This window comes from Alligator sinensis, unplaced genomic scaffold (genome assembly GCF_000455745.1).
Source record: "Alligator sinensis unplaced genomic scaffold, ASM45574v1 scaffold116_1, whole genome shotgun sequence".
Lineage (NCBI taxonomy): Eukaryota > Metazoa > Chordata > Crocodylia > Alligatoridae > Alligator > Alligator sinensis.
In genome coordinates, this window is record NW_005841908.1 from 3,952,434 (window position 1) to 3,973,494 (window position 21,061).

The 21,061-nt window shown below is 44.7% G+C and overlaps 1 protein-coding gene, 1 long non-coding RNA gene and 1 other non-coding gene across 3 annotated transcripts in view; 1 reads left to right on the forward strand and 2 right to left on the reverse strand.

Moving 5' to 3' along the window:
* The window catches only part of CEP295 (centrosomal protein 295), a 71,777-nt gene extending 61,541 nt beyond the window's left edge, over positions 1-10,236 (forward strand). The window contains exons 24-29 of the mRNA XM_006018637.3: positions 1,044-1,217; positions 4,082-4,199; positions 4,705-4,902; positions 5,387-5,486; positions 6,261-6,360; positions 9,828-10,236. Coding sequence (XP_006018699.1) covers positions 1,044-1,217; positions 4,082-4,199; positions 4,705-4,902; positions 5,387-5,486; positions 6,261-6,360; positions 9,828-9,866 — 729 coding nt within the window. The 3' untranslated portion in view covers positions 9,867-10,236. The remainder of the gene's footprint in view (positions 1-1,043; positions 1,218-4,081; positions 4,200-4,704; positions 4,903-5,386; positions 5,487-6,260; positions 6,361-9,827) is intronic.
* Positions 10,237-17,701: 7,465 nt separating this feature from the next.
* Positions 17,702-21,061, reverse strand: part of LOC106721900 — a 5,117-nt gene continuing 1,757 nt past the window's right edge. The window contains exons 2-3 of the long non-coding RNA XR_001357624.2: positions 20,134-20,224; positions 17,702-18,238 (exon numbers count right to left, since the gene is read on the reverse strand). This is a non-coding gene — a long non-coding RNA (uncharacterized LOC106721900). The remainder of the gene's footprint in view (positions 18,239-20,133; positions 20,225-21,061) is intronic.
* Positions 20,593-20,714, reverse strand: LOC112549435. Its single transcript, XR_003092843.1, has one exon. It is a non-coding gene; the product is annotated as a small nucleolar RNA SNORA32 (small nucleolar RNA).

The following is a 21,061-nucleotide window of genomic DNA, read 5'->3' on the forward strand; positions in this document are numbered from 1 at the left end:
ATTGGGGTGTGCATGATATGCAGGGAAAAGGGTTCCTCAAGGTTTTGGGAATAGTTGGGGGTGGGCATGGAGCCAGTGGCAGCATTAAATGCCATGGCTCTTGGAGCCACAGCAATTTAATATGCCTCTGTTCCCTCCCTTCCCTACCTCCCCACCCACTGCCAAATTTCTGGACCCATAGTGAGCCCCTCTTCCCAGCTGCAGGGCTATCACAGGGCTGGTCTTCAATGCATGGCCTCACACCCAACACACGGTTTCAGAGCTAGCATGCTCCCCTGAAGCTAGTGACACGAGTTGAACCAGCAGCTCCTGCCCTGCCACAGTCCCAGTACAAGTGCTGAATCGGGCCCTGCCCCACTGTACTGCGTGGTCCCAGCGCTGGCATGCCAGATCAGGTCCCACTGAGTCAGCGTGCTGGATCTGAATTTCAGCCCCAGAGACCCCAGATCTTTGGTACTTACCTGTACTCCATGGTAAGATTTTTTTTTCTCTTTTTTGGGTCCTTACAAAAATAGGGTGCATGTTATAGTTGAGGGTGTGCTGTAGCCAAGCAAATATGGCATTTTAGTGTTTTGGGGGTGTTTTATGTAATAAGTGTAATAAATCTTCATTATACAGTATGTAATTAGATCTTGGAATTCTTTTTTTTTGCTTGTTTTTCTAGGAAAGGTTAACAATTATACTAAGGAATTAATTTATCAAAAGAAATACCTTTTCTGATCAAATAAAAGCTGCTTCTGTTGGCCAAGAACTATATTTCAGGTTGTGGTTTAGATTCCAATTCTGAGTGAGGAGGGAGGCTTTTATATACTGGCATATAAAATATTTAAGTTGAACTGAGGTTCTTAGGAGATCTTCTGTATACATCAGTAAATGTAGAAAGAGCATTTTGCCTTTGGTATTTCCTTCACTGCCTGGGGCAGTTTTTTCCTTTTATTTATATGTTGAACAGTCTTTTGCCTTTCTGACAGGCTTACAAATGTTGCTTTTGCTAGAAATATTGATTTTTACACTGATGTTGTCTTGTGCAATTTATCTTACAGGAGACAGAGTCAGGGCATGGTATTATGGAAGAACCTGAACTCACTCTACTAAGCTCAAATGATATCACTGTTGCAGAATCAGACATAGATTCCATTGGCCAAGAGGAAAAAAGAGAAAATGAAATCAGTACCCCAGCATGTGCTGATCAGTCTGAGTTCAAAAGTTGTTCTGAGGTGAATCTTGATTATCTACCATCATGTTGGCTCATTGCTTTAGTCGGATAAGGATTTCTTTCTTAAAAATAGAACCATGTAAGATGTGTTATAAAAACAAGTATTAAATTATGGCTCTATAGAATTATATGGTCAGTAAATAAAAACCAAATGTTTTTTCTGATCCTATGAGCTGATTGAGTGGCATGGGGTCAGTCTGCAGGTGCAATGCAGCATGCTGCCTGGCTCTGCACACCTGAATCTGGCTATGGAGCAGCCCTACACACTGGCATGATCTAGTACAGCATTTCTCAACCTGTGGATTGCAACCCAAAAGTGGGTTGCAAGAATATATGAAAGGGTTGCAAATTAACTTTAAAAATGGATGCTTCTTGTATTTCATCATATGTTAATGCTGTGCATACTAATAAACAGGGGTCTGGGTTTTCTGTTTCCTGTGGAAAAACATGGATTATTTCCTTTGAAGGAGAAAACATGGGAAGTGGTGGATTTCCCCTTGCAGGCTGGCAGACTCTACCCTGGAGGGGAGATGGGGTAGGAGGCAGCGCAGGTGGCCTTGGGGGAACGCCAGCAGCAGCTGGGTCATGGCAGCAGAATAGAACTGTGGCCTGGCACATGAGCAGCTGGCAGCAGGAGGAAGTAAGGGCAGCACAGGCCTGCCCCCCATCCTCATGTTCCTGTAAGCGTGGATGGCACGGGGGTCCTGGCAGCAGCAGCAGCAACAAGTCTTGCCGCTGCTCTACCCTCCCACACCTGATCCCACCCACTGGACCATGGAGGCAGCTCCTGCCCTGCCAATCTGGCCAGGCTTCACATCCATGCCCACTGTGGGCACAGATTTGGGGAGGGCATGTGTCCCTCCTGCCCCACACACAGAACCCCTGCCCCACACACTCAGGAGTTGGGGCTAGCGGGGAGTGAATCAGGAGTGAGGTACTAGCAGGGCTGGGAGGGGTGGGGAACTGTGGGTTGGGAGTGAGGGACACCAATAGGGCCAGGGGGCTGTTTTCTACTTAAACTATTTACTGGGTTGGGACTGGCCATCGATGTTTACATTTGGGTCCTGGTACAAAAAAGGTTGAGAACCACTGATCTAGTACACAGGGCATGTTATCCAGCCCCTGGGGGAAAATTTGTCAATAGGGGAGTGGCAATTAATGCTGTCTCTGCTCCCCGGCCACTATATTTCCAGACGCCACAGGCCAGATGACATGGCATCACGGACCAGAGGTTGAGCACCACTGACTTTAAAGCATGTGGCAAATATATTTTCCTCCAGTTCAAACAGTTTAAGATGCATTAATGAGGATGCTAATGTTAGAGCTGAAGATTGGGTCACAAAAAATTAATTCCATGTGTGAGGACTGCTAATTTTCCAATGATCCCCCTTGATCACATTTTCATTGACCTAGTTTCTTCCCTCTGTATTCAGGTATTCTTCAGGCTAACCCAAACAATCCTAAACTGTTCAGATAATATTTAGGATTTAACCTTTTTGGATGGTTATTCAAAGATACCTTTCCTCAAGTCAGTGTAGATAACATATGTGTAGCTAGCTGGGAAGATGCTCGCAAAGCAGTCCAATGAATATCCTGGCTCCAAGGTACAGTCCATTAGACTAATAGTTGAGTTAGCAACTTGGTTGTGAAGAGTTGGAGATGGAGCCTGAAGGACTTGAACATGGATTTTTAGAAGTAATTAGAGCCTGGCAGTGATTGAGAAATGAGCTTTCAGATGTGGTTGTAAATAATGGGACAGCATTGAGGAATAAAATGTTTTGTATGTAAGACACAGAGGTGGTGTGAGTAGAAGGAAGAGACATAGCAATACAAGTATGAATGGGGAAGCTGGAAATAGAATAAAAGAAAAAAAGAGTAGATATAGATGGAGACAGAACTGTGTGAAAGCAAGAATGAAAAGTCTGAACTTAGTGGTAAAACGGGGTTTTACTGGTAACAGTATGCATCTACATGAGATGTTTACTGCAGAGCTGCCTAATTAGCTCCACAGTAAACATTTCAGCATCTACACCTGTGCCCCTATTAATAAACTCTGCCAGAGGTTAGTACTTTGAAATACAAGTCCTATTGTGCAACTGAGTTTTAAGTGCGCAGCAACACATGTAGATGCTGCCCCAGCTGGCTGGGGCATGAGGGTGCTTCTGTGTGGAAGCTGCCTGCTGGCTAGCCCTGCACTGTAGCACTCTTGTCAGCGGTGGTGGGAGACAATATTATTTGGTGGTGCGGGGTGGGCTGTGGGGGCAGTGCAAGGCCGATGCATGGCAGTGGTGCTGAGCGCGGCGCTGCAGTGGTGGGGTGCGGCGGTGGCACTGAAGTAGTTGAGCCACGTTTGGGGAGGATAAGCCCCGTTAGCCCCAGCCTTCCACTACCTGTGACCCTTGTGCCCTAGCCAGCCCGTCCTCAGCATGTTGAGCTGGGTGGGAGCAGCCCTGGGCTAGCAGGCTGACCCACCACCACCTGCCCCCAGCCCCATGCCAGTCAGGGCTGCCCAAATGTGGTTCCATGTGCTGTGGCCCCAGATGCACATTCCAACACAGTACCTGGGAACAATAAACTCTGGCAAAATGTGCTGGAGTTCATTGCTTCAAATTAATTGCATTCATAGATGTGCCCACTATCTGGTTTTTGAAGGGTGTTTTTTTAGCAACTTGTAAATAATAGTTTTTAATGCCAACCATCTGAATTCCTTGTTGCTTTATGCTAACTATATTTTTTCTTACATCTGCATGAATGGTGATAGAGCTCTGTTTTGTTCATACACTATAACAGACGTGCTGTAGTATTATTTTACTAAAATATGATGTTTTAAGTACATTATACCAATTTTTCTTCTGTTTCCAATAGAAGAGAGATTTTTTCCCGTTAGAGCCAAAAGCAGATTGTTTCATTTTCACGCAGCCTGACTGTTCTGCAGTAACGAAGAGATCTCGTGAAGATCAATCTCTATTACATCAGTCTGGAGGTAGTTCTTTATAATCTAATTAGAGCTGAAATGAGAATTTCCTAAATATTAAAGTGAAATATTGGTAAAGTACAGCTCATTATTGCATTATACTACGTATGGTCCAGGTTCAACATACACCACAGCAATGTGTAAAGATCCTATTAAAATGTCCTTTTCAAACTTGTCTGCCCAGAAGGCTCACTTTAGTCTCTACGAGATACTAAATTCTTTTCATTACATAGTTGACCTATTTAATTAGAAAACAAAACACTTGCTCTGTCATGCTGCATGTCAGTGCCTTTTGAGTCGTGTAGTTTGCAGCATTAAAATTCTTCTTGGTCCTCTTTTACCTTAGTACAAGTCACTAAACAACTTCAATAGAGGATCTCATTTCATCTGTTCTGAGGGATGAGTACTGAATTGTACCTGGCATAATTTATGAAAACTGTGACGCTCCAAAATTTTAGAGTTGATTATTTTCCTGGCTGCAGACAGTTATGCTGAAACCGACCTTCTTTTTCAGTGATGCTACTGGAGTTCACTTCTACACCAGCAAGTTTACAAGAAGCATTTTTTAAAAAAAAGAAAAACTTCATTCATAAGTCCTCTGAGAGAATTCAAGAAATTAAAAATAGAGAAAGTAAAAAGCCACAAGCTAAGCTGTTTCAGAGGAACAAGACTGAAAGATTTCACATGTTGAATGAGCATTCTCCAACCTCTGGTAAAAATTTCATTTGGAAACAGTAAAGCCTGCAGGATTCCCTTTTTAATTATTTAATTGTAGACTCACAAATGCGTCATTTTCTCTATAATGAAAAGATGACCCTAAAAAAAATCTCTCTGAGAGTTAGGAAACAATCTCAAAATGTCTGTCCCATGGTGTCCATTCTGATTGCTTGTCTCTCTCCAAGAGTTTTTTTTTTTTCTAACCAGGAAACATTACAACTTAGTTTTGCCATTGCTTTTGTTTCAAACCATCTGTGATCTATCTTCTAAGGCTCGGTTTCATTCAGCTGTCTCTTGTTGATCAGTGTGTACTCAATTTGTAAAAGACGTAGACTTTATAGATTTTATGGATATTTTATATTGCAGATTTTATAGATATATTTTCAGTTTCCTTTCTATATTATCTGTGCCCTACTTATGAAGTTATCCTAATGGTTAAATTTATATTAAAAAAAAAAATCTGCTTGCTTAAAACAAAGGTGCAGCTGTCAGTCAGTTGAAGAAAGTTGGGGAAGTGAAAGTCTGCTCTCCAGAGGACAGGAGGTCTGCAGAAACAGAAATACACCAGCGCACTTCAAGGTATAGTGTATACATATACATTATACTACATATAAACGACACACCAACCTTTCTGTTGTGAATGTAATGGTCATACATTGCACTCCTTCCTCATCTTACAATCCCCTCATCTGAGAATCCTGCCAAAGTTGAATGCACTTAGAAAAAGTCTGTACAGAGACCCAGCTCTGAGGTTGTGTTGTTAGGAGATAAGGAATACATAGAACTTTTAGTTCTTACTCTGGCTGGCACCTGCTCAGCTGATGGATGAGTGCCTGTGGGGTCAAAAATATCCAAACAGGAAAGAGCAGAAGCTTAAGAGCTTGGTGGGAGGGGGAGCAAATGTTGGAGGACCTCTTTTCACTTGCTGCAGTGGGGGAGCGTAATCTAGGATAAAGATTTGGAGCATGCTGGTAAAGGCAAAGGTTAGAGAGAGGAGAAATGTCTGTCTGCTGAGGAAAGTGCTCTGGTCTGAAACCAAGGTTTTAAGCTGTGGCCAGGGCCATCTCATTGCTTTGACCTGTATCGTTGTCCTCCTTATGTCGGTTGAGCTTGACACATGCTTTTTGTAATGTCAAAATAATACATTAAGAGAGTAACTTCAAAACTGCATAACAAGTTTTTACATGTAATGAAAAGGAATTTTTGGCATGAATACTAACAGACTGAAGAGTCAAGCTTAAATGTATTCTTAGTAATGTTGAGTTAATTCAGCCTATGTAGTTAATGTTAACATCTAAAATGTAAGTTGAGACTCTTTTGATGAGATGCACGTATCATTTCACTGTTTGGCAGGCTTTATAACCAATTAATGGAAGTGAAAATCAGAAAGGAAGAAAAAACAAGGCAAGAAGCCTATGCTAGAAACAGAGAGAAAGCTAAAGAGTTTCAAAAGGTAATTACATATTGTGTAGCATTGTGTTCTTCCCAGAACAGCATTTCCTTATTTGTGTGTGTATTGCTCTGGGTAGTTCTGATAATTTCACAGATAGTTCAGTGCAGGCTATAGTGTATATAATGTGCATATCTGATTGAGACTGGGGAGATAGGGAAGCCTTTCTTGTGGAAATGACATTCCAGCACCAGCTTGTGGTGGCTTTCCGTCCCCCTCAGCCACACCTCCCAATCAGACTTTGTGTTCCTCCTCCCTTCTCACACCTTTTGAATGGGAGACGATAGTACCATTTATATTTGCCTGGCATTTTTTTATTATAAGACTGTTTAAAAATTATAACTTAGCTTGGAAACTGCCTATGCAGTGTGTCTGCCTCAGGCTGATTATTTATTTAATTCTTTATTTTAAGTATGTGCCAGAAGAACTGAGTCACTTCTCAGAATGCAGCAAGGGGAAATGTCTTAAGTTCTACTAACCATTGAGATCTTGTAGTGCCCCCAGGGAATAGGAGTACGGTCTCAAAATCAGGCAGAGAGTGATCTTTGCATCAGAGACTGTTGCATTTGTTGCCATCTAGGTAAAATTCAGTCAAATTTGGCCAGGCTACAGGCAGCAGAAAAATTGATTTACATTTGCTGGGAAGATTAAACAGCTGCAGCTAAAGTGTCCAGAGATTCTAGCCATGCACCATCTTAGGGCCACAGGAGTTACCAGCCATTGTTTAGAGCTGGCTTGAGCCGTGGAACAGAGGCTAGAGAGACTGCTGCTCTTGAGTTGTCAGAGCTCCCATCCCTCCTCTGGGGCCAGACTGCACACAGGGAGGCGCTTCCTCTACTAAGCGTGGAACAGGCAAGAACTGGGATAGACTAGAATGTGGTGTTCAGGGATAAGTCTTGCAAAACTTTGGATCCCTCATCCCCAAAAAGCAAAAGCAAGTTTCCCCCTTACAAGGCAGCAGAGAGTCCCTGGGAAAAGGTGAGATCAAATCAAGAGTGCAACCTTTTGGCTTCCGTTCCTCCCCTCTGGTGCTTTTGGGAAGAGCTGCTCTCACTCAGTGAAGTTGCTCTGGGGGTATCCACCATAGCTAATCTCCAGACCTGTCTGTTGTGTGGTTGAGACCAGCTCTGAGCTGCACCACCCAGAGTGATTTCATCACTATTTCCAGGTTTGTTGGGTGAGAGTGGGGGGCATAGGCTCGGGGTTGTTCCTATTGGAGAGCACTGGGGATGTTTTAGGAATGTTTGGAGCTTTTCTTCTACATGAAGGCTCTTACAACACTGGGTCAAACTCACCATCCTCCTTCAACATGCATAGAGGGAAGCCTGTCTTGAAGCCCCAAGTCCTGTTGTAGTGAACTGAGTGTAACGAGAACTGTGCCTGTTTGGCTTTCAGACCAAGACCCCGTTCTGTGCTATGGAAAGGGACCAATTTAATACAGAGAAATGTAAAGTGTTCCATCTAGGGGGGCGGGAATTCTTTGAGTCAGCCAGGCTGCAGCCTGTGCCAGGGTTCTCCAAGAACACGGAGCTGAGAGGGGAGAAGCTCAAGAGGAAGGCCACATGCATAATTAGAGGCCTGGAGACCAAGACATATGAGGAGAGGCTGAGGGACTTGAGATTGTTCAGCCTGTAGAAGAGAAGACTCAGGGGGACTTGGTTGTAGCCTATAAGTATATTAGGGGTGTACATCAGGGCTTGGGGGAGCATCTATTCACCAAGGCCCCCCCAGGGGAGGACAAGAAATAATGGGCACAAACTGATTGAAGATCACTTCAAGCTAGACATTAGGAAAAACTTCTTTACAAGCCCAAGTGCTGAGAGTTTGAAACAGGCTTGCTCCAGAAGTGGTACAGTCATCCACCCTGGCAATCTTCAAAAAACGCCTTGACGTCCATCTTGCTGGGATCATTTGATCCCAGCACTCTCTCCTGCTCACGTGCAGGGGAGCTGAACCCAGTGATCTGGACCCCAGTGGTCCCTTCCAGCCCCTAACAACTGTGAAACTATGATTTCAAGCAGCAGCAGAGCAGACATTGAGCCTTATCAGCCACGAACACTTACTGAGAGAGAGAGAGAGAGGCTCAGAGCTTGAAAGGCAGAAAAGGATTTCTCTGTTCTTACCACGCTTCACAGGCTAGCTCCACCTTAAAGCATGAGGAGCCGTGTACCCAGCTTCTGGGATCTCTGCTCACCAGGAATCTGCACCATATGGCTAATAGAAGGGAGAGGTATTGCTTCCCCTCCCGACTTGTTGAATAAAACCCGTGAAGGTAATCAGTGGGCGCATCTACACAAGCAATTAAGGTACATGAATAAATGCTGGAATTTATTGCTCCAGAAGGTATTGCACATTTGAACATGTGCCCAGGAACAGTAAACTCCAGAGCAATAAGCTCCGGAGTTTATTCATACACAGTACAGTGAGCAGGGTCAGACCAGCCCTGGCTGGCAGTGTCAGCCTGCCAGCCCAGGGCTGTTTAGACCTGGCTTAGTGTGCTGCAGTGCCTGGGGCACAAGGGTGCTTTAGTGTGGGGCTAGCCAGCAGGCAGCCCCCACACTAGTATTTTCATGCCCCAGCCAACCTCTTCAGCATCTACATGTGTGTTGCTGCAGAGTTGGGTTTTTTTTATTCCACAGCAGGATAGTATTTGTATTTACAAGTACTATCCTGCTGCAGAGTTAGTTTATTCCAGCCTAATAGGGGTGAACGTGTAGATGCCGAGACATTTATTGTGCAGCTAACTACTCAACTGTACAGTAAATGTCTGGTGTAGACATACCCAGTATCTCCTACACCACGTATTTGGATGCCTGGCAGCCTAGGGGAGCAGGTAAGCAACCCTCAGGCTCCCGAGGACATCGTGGGCATATCTACACTAGGTACTTAGTGTGCAAAAGACAAATTCCACTGCGTATTAGCACAGCAGGAAAAACCTGTGCTAATGTGCAGTAGAATAAATCTACTGTGCATTAACATCACAGACAAACCTTTTGTGCTAATGCGCAGTCACGCCAATTACAGTACATTAAGCAAGTACATGTCATTACAGGTACTAAACTTAATGCGCCGTAATTAATAGCACATTAATGAATGTGTAGATATGCCCCTTGACAGCTCTTTCTACAACTGGGGTGTTTAACCCAAGACTCCTTCTCAGCTGACTCCCAAGTCAAGCAGGCAGTCTATCAATGACTTCCAGTCAAGCCACTATCTCCCTTCATTTAGATACACATTCCTATAGAAAATTCCTTTGAGGATTAAAGTCAAATGAGGACTTCTGATTTAAACTAAGTTTAACTAAATGCTTTTTTTTCTGATCCATACTCCACACCAAGCATAGTATAATGAAGTGGTTTTAACCCATGGCCTTCCTTCTATGCATGTTATCCCTCCACAACTCCACCCAACTACTTCAGATCTAACCGCCGTCTGATGATACTTACACGCTTTGCCCTTTTTATTTGTAGAAAACACTGGAAAAACTTCGAGCAAGAAAGATGCATTGATGTACACCAGATCCTGTTAGAAGACATTTGGGAACATGATGAAGGCATTACTACTTTCCTAGTGCAATCCAAAGAATGCACTTACAGCATCAAACTTAGATTAAGCAATATCATGTAATAATTGTGAATAATGAGCTTTTAATATATTTGAAAATCATAATTTAAATCATTATTATAGCAACCTAGATAATGTTTTATTCCCACAACTAAACTACTACAAAGACCGGTATAACTATGCTTTGTTCAGTCTGTCAGTTTAAAGTCAATTTCTGCTTATATTTATAGTGACTCGGGTTAACAAGATCAAGATTCTTGTAGAAAGGTGGGGAGGGGGGTTCTTAATTGTTGTACGACAGCATTTGAAAGGTGTCAGATTCATTCTTTTTAATAAATTTTTGTACTGAAATCTAGAATTTATTTGCCAAGAGTCATTGCTTGAAAAAAAAAATCCAAGGGATAATAGGCACATCTTGCCCAATTCCTGTTGTTGTCAATGACAGTTAAGTGCTTAATTCCCACTGCAAGTTAATAGTGACCATATGGGAATTAAATACCTTTACCCCTATTCGAAATTCCCTGCTGAGTTCCCAAGTTTGGTAGACTCCTAAGCACTGCATCCTGGGATACTGGAGGATATCCAACTTGAGCAGCACATTTGTGGGGAGTGGCCATACCTTAATGGAACAGGAGCTGGGTTGTGGGGATCAGAGATAATCCTGCTCTGGAGTGGCATAACTTTGAGCTGTATAATGAGTGCTTTAAACCACTTTAAAGTGCTAATATGTGGACAATCCAAGAATTAAGAGCTCCAGTTATACCCTGCCCTGCCTGTAAAACTTAAGTATGAGACAGTAACATGAACTTCCACCACGTAGATGGCGCCAATAAATATTCTTATTGAACTGTTGGAGTTCCTAGGCTTCGGAGAAGATGTGTATAATTCAATTGATCTTCCTTGCCTGTGGGGTAGTGGTGGCAGCAAAGTTATTTGCATCCTAATTCTGATAGGGAGCTAGTGATATCCATCAGTTGTGGGTCACTAGCTGTGTCACCACCAACTGCAGTTCCAGGTACAGTAATGCCAACTATCACAAAAATATTGTGAGACTCGGGATTTCAAAGTCAAAATAACTCCAACTCGCAATTTCCTGATCCAACCCTCAGATCTCTGGATTTTCGCAGCTGATAAGTGGGGGGGGGAGGGGGATCAGGGCCCCCGCAGTGAGGGAGGGAATGGGGCCAGAGCAGGAGCTGAGGAGGAATAGAGCCCCAGAGCTGGAGCAGGTTGTCCAGAGGTGTGGGGAAGGGTTTTGGCTCCCCACACCATTGCACAGCCCCAGGGGGAGGAATGGGGGCATGAGGCGGGCTGCCTGCTCAGGCTCTGCACCCTGCTGCCTTGCCCCAGGAGCTCAGCTGCATGATGCTATTGCTGCCCACCCAGGTGGGCAGGAGACACGGGGCTTGCTGGCCATGCAGTGCACCCTCTGCCCGCCCAGCAGCAGGAGGCGCGCTGGGGTTTCATGACTGAGCTCACAGGGCAAAGGCAGCAGGGCATAGAGCCCCAGCCTACCTCTGCCCCACAAGGGACACATGCCCCCATGCCTCCCCTGAGGTGTGCGCTGCTGCGGGGAGCTGTGCCCCACTCCCCACACACAAACACCTCTGGGTGACCTGCCCTACTCCTCCCTCACTGCTGATCTCCCCCCACCCCACTTTCCCTCCACTTACCAGCTAGGTGCTGTCTGTGTATCTGTCAGTGTCTGTGCATGTCTCTGTCCACTCCTCAACTCCCAAGCCACAGCCCACCCAGCTCTGCTGCTGCCCCTCTCTTGACCCCCAGCACCCTGCATCCTACCAGGGTGTGTGGGGACCCTTCCTTCCCAGGTTCCTAACCCCACACACACATCCATGATTTTGGTACTGTGGGTTTGGCGATACTGCAGGTATACTTCCCACTTTCAAGGACTACTAGAGCTGTCCAGTTCCACAGACCCCCTTGTTCTGAGCCATGCAGGCTCTGGGATTCTTCTCTTCTTGTGGCTATTCTGCCAGGGAGCGACTCCAAGGGTCACTATGCCTCCTTCATTGACTTCACTTCAGCACTGCAGATCTGCCTGCAGAACTGAGCCCGTGTCTAGTCCTTTATACATTCTCCTCTTTTAGGAGCAACTTCCTTCAACGCAATAGCATAATCTCTTTCAGAGATTTCCAGGACCCTGTAAAGTGGATTGCCTAGGTCTCAAATTCCTACTGAGTTTGGAAACGTATGAACACATACAGTTATGACTGAGGCACAAATCTATGTCTCTAAATCAGCTTCTAGTAAGGTAGTGTTTCCCTAATGAAGCCACATGCAAAGTTGACCAGTAGTTCTTAACTTTCTGAGATTCAAGGCACCCCTCAGAAAATGCCAATTGGTGTTTGCTCAATTTTTTTGACTACAGAAAAATAATAGAGCAATTCTTTTAGTGTGAAGAAATAAAAAACCATGCCAGGCCAGAGTATTTAACACTAACAAACCCAGAGATTTTAAAAAATTGTCTTATGAATCACGTTTGCACACCTAATACAGCATTAGCATTTCATGGCATCCCAGGGTGCTGCAGCACACTGGTGCCTTGCAGGAACATGAAGTTTTTATAGCCACTGTGTTCTCTTCTTTCTTGATGAAGATGCAAAGCAGTTCTAAGAGGAAAAAAGAGCCAAAAAACCCTGGGCCTGGAAAGGAAATCTTCCTGATTTCAAGTTGCTGACTGCATTGCCTTCTAAGATAGTACTGCGATAAGCTGTAGCTCACCTACCTCCACTTGTTATCACATTGTGCAGCGCACTACCATATTTACTCAATTCTAAGACAAGATTTTTCCCTTGGTTTCCATTACCAAGCACATACTCATTTTGGCAGCAGTTTATGATAGGCAATGTATGTAGTGAAATTTCCTTATATGTGATTATAAGATGAGGGCCTTTTCCCTCCATGCTAACTAACTACGAAGCTGATTAAATGCAGCCAACACTGACTATAATGTGTTTTTTTTTAATATTTCATTTCAAGGGCCAAATCACTTCCAGATTCAATTAGGCAAAGCCCAATAGTCAAGGTCCAAAGTTCAGCTGAGCAGAGCTCAATTATACAAATCTATGTGGCTTTACCACCAGAAAAGTATCCTCCCTCCCAGACTCATCAGTCTGGGACTTGGGATATTTCCCCAAATCCATGGCAGGCATCCTATGTGCAAGCCCCAGGTCCAACAAGCCTTGTTTTGAAATTTCACATCTTGAGTCAAATTGGTTTCAAATTCTATCGACTGAGCACAGCTGAGTCATTCAGTCTGAGCACAGCAGGGAGCAGTGGGGACAGATATGGATGGGGAGGGATGCCTCAGGCAAAAGCAGTGGTAGGGAAGGGGACTCTGGGGTTTTCTTTAGTGCAGAAGCCATCAGACACTTGGCCATGATGATGGGGATGTGGCTAGAGGGCATGATGTCTCCAGCATCAAGTAGCAGAGTGGAGAAAGGCTAAGCCAAATGGATGGTAAACTTAAAATTCTGTATTGGATTGTGGCTGGGAATATTAGTACTTTAAATGTCCAGAGCATGCGGTCATGAAGAAGGTGGGGAGGGATGGAGCCAACCTTAGCAGCAGCAGGCACCAATATTTTGTGCCTGCAAGAGTGCAGATTGCTGTGGGAGCAGAATTATAAATGCTTATGAAGACAGGGTCCCTCATGGTGGTTGGGCTCGCTAATAAATAAATCAACCGGGGTGGGGATTTTGGTTAAGGAAGGCAGGGTGAAAGTGCGATACCATCCAGACGCTGGTGTTTAGGGACAATTGCAAGAGACAGTGGTGGTGGGAGGGAAGGTGGTGGAGCTTTTTAACATGCACACTCCAAAGAGAAGGCAGGATTTCATTGTTTAAAAAGTTGGGGAGCTGTGTGCAGGGAGGGGGACATCCGTGGGTAAGGTGAGGGATTTAAATTGGATTGTTCAAATTGGGGAGCAGGATGCGGGAGGAGGGCAAGCTGGATAGCTCAGAGAAATTATGTCAGTGGGTCAAGGAAGAGGGCCCAATTGAAGTTTGGGAAGGTGTAGGAGTGCTCAGACAGGTGGAGCCTGGGGGCAAGAGAGCTTCCCAAATAGATTTTTGTCTTCCTGTCAGAAGGGATGCAAGTGAAAAAGAAGGATATCATGGATGCGAGTTTTTCTGACCATAATGGGCTGCTGAGGGTGGAGCTGGGAGCAGGGGTGGATGGAGGGAGGGGGAAAATGGATGTGGAGGCTGAATACTGTACACAGCTGCTAAAGGAGGAGGAATAAAGACGGTTCAAGGAAGCTTCCGAAGCCTGAAGGACATGAAAAGGATGTTTTAGATTGAAGTGGGAGTGGTGGGTGATGGTAGAGAAGCAGGTGGGCGAATGGTTTGGGAGGATAGGGAGGAGGAAAGCCCAACAACGGGCACAGGAGTTGGCACAGGTGTGAGCAAAGGTGCAAGTGTTGATTAGAGAGGCAGGAAGGGGTAAATGGATATGAATTGAAGAACAGTATTCTCCCCAGTGGCATGAGAGGTTTCAACAAGGGAGTCCTATGAGAGCTACTCCAGGTAAACAAGGAAGACCTGATTTACATATGGAGACTAAAGCCCTCTCTGGACTGGGAGGTGGGTTTCAGGAATCCTGGAGCCAGTTTCTGGCAACACCTCAGAGGCAGGACAGGATCCCAGGCTGAGACTTGCTTTTTACAGGGGAGATACCAGGGGAACCTAATGGAGACAGGAGTTTGTAAAAATTGATCTGTGCACAACAAATAGGAAAGAGACCTCCATTTCTGGTTCACTACGCACCGAGTCTATGGGAACGATAGAAGAGGAGACAGATGGAGAAGGAATCTGGACTGGAGCCTGGATTGCTACAGTAGCCCCAGGGCACTGCAGCATTTGCCAGCATCCCTGAACTTCAGCCTCCACAGAGGCTTGATTTACTATAGAGGCCAACCCAAACTGCACTGCAGATGTGGACAGGAGGGACATCAAAACAGCTCTGTGCTATCTGCAACCAGACTGGGCACAAATCCCAAAGCTGCAACAAAGAAAGTATTGCAACCTCTGCAGGAAGGAGGGTCACCTTTTCAGAAAACACCTGTGGGCAAAAGTACGTAGAAAGGCAAGAGGAAGAGGCCAAATTCAAGTCCATTACCCTTGAGCCAGAAGTACAGGACAGGACAGAACGGGAATGAGTAAGGACAAAATGGAACAGAAGGAAAAGGAAGAGAAAACAGAGGGGGAGAGACCTCCAGAGCCAGAGTAGAAACCCCTCTTGCAAACAGTAGTAGAGAGCATTAAGATGTTAAAGCAACTGTCTGGAAATCCAACAGCCACAAGAAAGAAACAAGATAAGGAGGAAGAGGGAAAAGGAAAGAATCCCAGGAGAAGAGAGGGAGCCCTAGACTCAGGGAGAAAGCCTGAAAGGGAAGGGGAAAGAAGGGAAAAAACACTGAAACCCAAGAAACTCCTTCCCAGTTAGACCCCCTGGAGGGGTACAGATAGAGCCAGGGTAAGAGCAAGAGGAAAGGTCAAACCGAGAACAACCAGATGAGCTCTGCAGGGAAACCTAAGGAGGTCCCTAGACAAGAAAAACACCAAGTCCCAGAGTGAAAGGAAAAAAGCAAAATTGAAAGCCAGGACAGAAAATGAGGTTCCAGATAGGTAGCCCCTCTCCCCTTCCCAATTCAGATAGCACAATGAAAAGAATCAACATAGTTTCTACTAACGTGAGAAGTTTGGTGGGAAAAGGAAAATGGGATGAGGTAGTACAACCCCTGGACCAGAGAGAAGCTGACATTATTTGTTTACAGGACTGTAGTTTCCTTAGTAATGCCAGCAGCTTCTCTTGGCGGAGCAGCCCTGTGAAGCTGGTCAGAGCACAACAGGGCAGCAGGGGTAGCAGTACTGCTGCAAGAGAACAAGGTGAGCCACCTACAGCACAAAGCAATAGTTGCAGGCAGGCTGTTACAAGCCTCAATAGAAGTAAATGGAAGTGCTTTTGAACTGTGCACTGTGTATGCACCAGCAAATAAAGCAGCAAGGTGTGCCTTTCTTGATAACATGAATATACCGATGCTGACTGGCAGAGCAGTGACGATTGCTGGGGATTTCAACTGCATCTTCAGAAAGGGAGACAGAGTAAACAGAGCCCAAAGAACAGGCATGGACAGGTAGAAAAAATATTTAAAGCTGCATTTATGGCTGAATCTCTGATTCTCTGAGAATCAGCATCAAATCTTCAGGTTCAGCCAAATCAAATCGGGACAGTGATCCAAATCAACAAACCAAATTACTGGCCCCAATTTGGGTCGAATTCAAATCTAACACAGCAATCTTTGTCAACACAAAGTCCCTTAAAAATGAGGCAAGCAATGGGAATGGGGGGGGGAGCAGAGTTTGACTGCAGTAGTAGTGTGGAAGATCTGGAAAGCAGGAGGAATGTTTCCTTCTCTTTCCTCAGTGTGCAGGGAGATTCAGCCTGGAGCTGGGAGACCCCTGAGCCTGGTGTCCTGTGCTGGCCAGACAGCATCCCCTTGTGGGCAGGGTGGCTGCACCCCATCCCTGTGGAACTGTGCAGGCTAGGTAATCCCACATGCTGTGGCTCAAGCCTGGGGAGTCCAGGGGCAGCCCTGCTTCCCACCCAGTCCCTCCCTTCCCAAGGGGCCAGCCTGCCTGTGGTGCCTTCCCCCATGCTTGCTTCTCCCTGCACTGCCCAGACCCTGCTCTGAGCACCTGGCCCCAGGGCTTGATGCCATCCCATGACAGGGCATCCACCTGCCTGAGCCCCCTTAGCAGCTCCTACCCCTGCCCCCCATTTCCAGGGGCTGGGCCAGGCTGGGGGTGCAGCCTGGGGGCAAAAGTTAGGATCAGCAGAACAAACTGTATCCCTGCCTGGCTTTTCCTGGTGCTGGCACCTGTGGCAGCTCTGATCAGCAACTTAAAAAAATGCTGATTTAAGTAATTTCCTCACATGCCTCCTAGCCTGCCAGGGAAAAAAAAAAATCTCTCTACCACTAAATGACACACATGCCAGGGGTTGCCTATTCCTGGTCTACCATATCCTTCTACTGCAAGCATCATGGTTATATACTTTATGGCACTGGGGAGTTACTCTTGAGCTTCCTCTTTAATTTGCTCCTATGACCTTTGGCTGCAGGCAGCTGAACCCCAAAGCCTCCAAGCTCTAGTGTTGCATGTATGATGCCTGCTATTTATTTAGGAGTATCTGAAATGCAAGACTGATCAGTCTGAGATGAGACTGTGGTAAGTCATACAGATCTACGGCACTAACTCTGCTCAGTCAGTACAATTTTGACCTGATTTGGCTTGAGGCATAAATAAACACTTCTGCTAAAACTTAAAGGAATTTGAAAACAAGATAACAGGCATCAGATCTAAATGCTGCCTGACTTATGTGCAAACTGCTACAGGCATGTTTAATTTCAAGGTCTTCAAAAACTTGCTCACTTTGACTAGCTTAGGGAAAGCAACATCTGCTAGTTAGAGGGGGAAGGGGAAGAAGTTAGGGAAGTGAAGCAGCTATTTAACCTTCCAGATTTGTTTTCCCTGCTGTAGCAAGGGAGACAAATTCAAGACAAGTGTCCAATAATTTACTTCTATACCTAGAAAATTACAACATTTTTCCATATCTAGAATTCAAGTACAAGGTATCTGGTTTTCTAGACTAGACTTTGGTCTCCCACAGGTGCCTACTCCAGCCATGTATTAGAGAGTATTTGTTGACTGTTCACCAAACCCATAGCAGCAGCAGCAATACAATTTCAGCAAACAAGCTCTTTTTTAATTTTATTGGCAGAAGCACAGACTCTTTAGGATTTTAAATGCTTCCATAATTAGAGAGGAGTTGAGCAGGGATTTTGTGGATCCAAGTTCTAGATTTAAGCATTAAGTCCTCTTGTGGTTCTAGCTTTTTGCTTCTTTGTTGTCAGAATATTCCAGAGCTTGGAGTACGATTACATGCTAGCCCAAGACATCCAAGTTACAGAAAACTTTTTTTTTTTTTTTTTTTTTTAGTTTTTAAAGAATTTTATACATTCATCTGAAAGATTTCAGGAAAGTCTTTTTAAATTAAAAAACAAAACAAAAAAAAACAAACAAACAAACAACCAAGTAATTCTTCACTGTACAGTCCATTAGGTTTACACAGCAAGGCACAAGAATTTTTTTGCTGTTTTGCAGAATCAGTCCATTATGAAGTCATACCACAGGTTTCCATCAGAAATCACTCCATTAAATCTTCTAAAAAAAATGGTCTTAACAGAAATTGTCCAGCAAGTTCCTGTTCTGCAATTTTGCCAGGTATCACTAACCTGAAAAAGATATTAAAACACATATTACACTCTTGCCACATGCTAACAGATTGAAGGTTCACACTGACTGTTTATACCAGGGGTGCTGGGGTGCTCAACCTCTGCCTACAGGGCTCCCCACATCTTGGGAAGTTAGGCAGCAGGGGAGCAGTGGTAATTAAGACTGCCACCACTCCACTGCTGCCAAATTCTCAAGTCCTGCACAGTGGGATAGAGCTGGGCCACATCCCCTCCCCTACACAGCCATAGTGGAATCAGACCATCTCCTCACACAGCCACATTAGGCCTGGACCAAACCCCTTCCCCATCATGGCTGGACTGGGGCTAGGCTGCCCCCTATCGCTCCTCCATGCTGCCAGATGGGGCCCTGCAGCACTCATCCTGGGCTCCAGATCAGAACCACCGGCTCAATCTGGCCCATGGACAAACTGGGTGCCACGATCCTGCCCACCATGGAAAATGGTTAAGCACTGCTGGTTTATACCAAAGTAAGTCATTAGCTCACTTAGGTTACAATTTAGCCAGACTAGAACACTTGCCAATTATAGTTTCTTTAACTGGTAAATTTACTAGCATTAATCCACAAGGATTATCATCTCACACAATTTGTTTGTATGGGCTCAAATTGATCCAGCCTACTTCTAATGACTTTGATGCAACTAAAAAAAAAATTAAACCAAAAAACCCCCAAACACACTGTACTTCTGGTATGGATAGTAGTAGCCAAATCTCAAGATGTATACGTTTTGAAGATAACATCCTCTCTCCATCAGAGGGAGAAAGTGCTTTACATCTCTGCAGGTCCCAAAAAAATCACCAGTTACGAGATAGGGGCATTTTCCCTTGGTTCAGTCCCAACTTGGCCCTACCAGCAAGTTTTCAAACAAGTCTGATTTTGTTTCATTGAATGTGGATCTGGTTTGTCAAATGAATGTCTGCTCAAGCAACCAGAAGTCAGACCTAACAGAGCAAGAAGTCAACCATCACTTTTTAGAGCGAAGGTCAAGCTAAAAGAATGCAAGCAAAACTTTCAACTCAGTCTCCAGAGAAGCCTAAACTTAATTCTGGCAGAGCCTGAAGCTAACTAGGCAAAAATTAAGTCTCCAAGGACAACCAACTGGGCAAGTATTTGTTAATAATGTTGTGATCAGTTTTACTGCTTTAGATGTTTTCATTTGTAGACCAGACCATCAAAACCTATACATCAGAATCAGGGTGTCACACTCATCTGGTCCTACCAGCTGGATGAGTAGCATGGGGCAGTCCACAGGCTGGACTGGGCCCATAGACCCCTTCCCCTCTCCCTGCATACCAGCCTGAGTCCCATGCTGCATGTGATCCAGATCCCAGAACAGCTGAGACAAGTGCTGGACACAGCATAGTGCAGCTGGGGGCTTGTAGCACAGATCCCAGAGCTGCTGGGGCAGGTGCCACGAGGCACAATCCAGCTAGGGCCAGACTATGTGCGGTGTGGCACCTGCTCCAGCCAATCTGGAATCTGTATCACAAGTGCTGACCCATGCATGGCAGCCCCAAAGTAACCACAATGCTGGTCTGACATGCAACCATGCCTTTAACATTAGAATATAGTAAACCTTAGGTTACTTTTCCAAACAGGATGCACTCATCTATGCTGGTGTTTGGACACAGTAATAATAATAATACAAGAGAAAAAAAAGCATCCTATATGACAGAGCTTGGCCACATTAAGTATCTCCCCAGTAATAGACCACAGTGCACACCAAGTGCCCATGGCATCCTGCCAAGGATTTCAATATTAGGTCATTGCGTTAAGAGCTGCTGGTTTCACAGCCATGCAAACCCTCTCTGAAATGACCTTGAGCTACACTGTGTAGCATTTCTATTAAGCATCAGCACTGCCAGCACAGACTTACGTTTGACAGAGAAGGAATTCTAGCTGTATTGCAAATATCAGGTCTTTGTCTTCCTTTGGGATCTGCTGTCAAAATGCTCACTAGCAAATGACTATAAAAGAAAGTCACTAGATTAGATCAGAACAAAGTGAATATTCATCAAGCAGTTCTGAAACTGTGGTAAAGACAATGTAGAACAAGCATTATTCATTTGCTAACCTTTTCAGCTTCATTACCAGCCTATTAGTACCAGTCATCTAATAAAGTGGTCTTCAGTGCATGCTCAGCAATGAACATTAATTACCCATCAGGATTTTTGCCAATAATCTGAGATTTAATTTCAGCTCAGACTATTAAGAACAAAAACTAAAGAAACAGGCTGCCCAATTATGTTAAAATTTGGTAAGCTGTCCATGCCATTTACTAACCAAATCTTCTGCACAGTAGTGCTGTGCACCCTAGAGGGCTCCATCTTCAATCTCGTGTTTCCAACAGATGTAACGCTACTTCAGTAGCGATGCAAACATCTGATGGATTCTCTTTATGGTCATGTCCACAGCATACTAGAAACAGTGTTTTCCTAGCAGCCTTGGTAATGACCAGGTATTTGCCAAAGTATTTCTCATGTTACAGACACCAACTTGAACTGTAATGCAGTTGAATTACATTCCAAATATTCATCTATTAACCTTTACATGCAAAAGGGACATTTTTCATCTGGCAGCAAAGAATAACTTGATGCTCTAAGATTTAAACTGACTCAACCTGAGCATGTCCACATGTTCAAATAATGTGCATTAAATCTAGTACCTCCATTGTGAGGCTTCACCAGGCTTAAATCAGGGTAATGAAGCTATGTTTCTGGCCATCCCTAACAGCTCATTGGGAACCCACCCCCTCCCCAAAACTTACCAACAAGTAGAAAAAGCCCTGTACTCTTGGAGCAGGG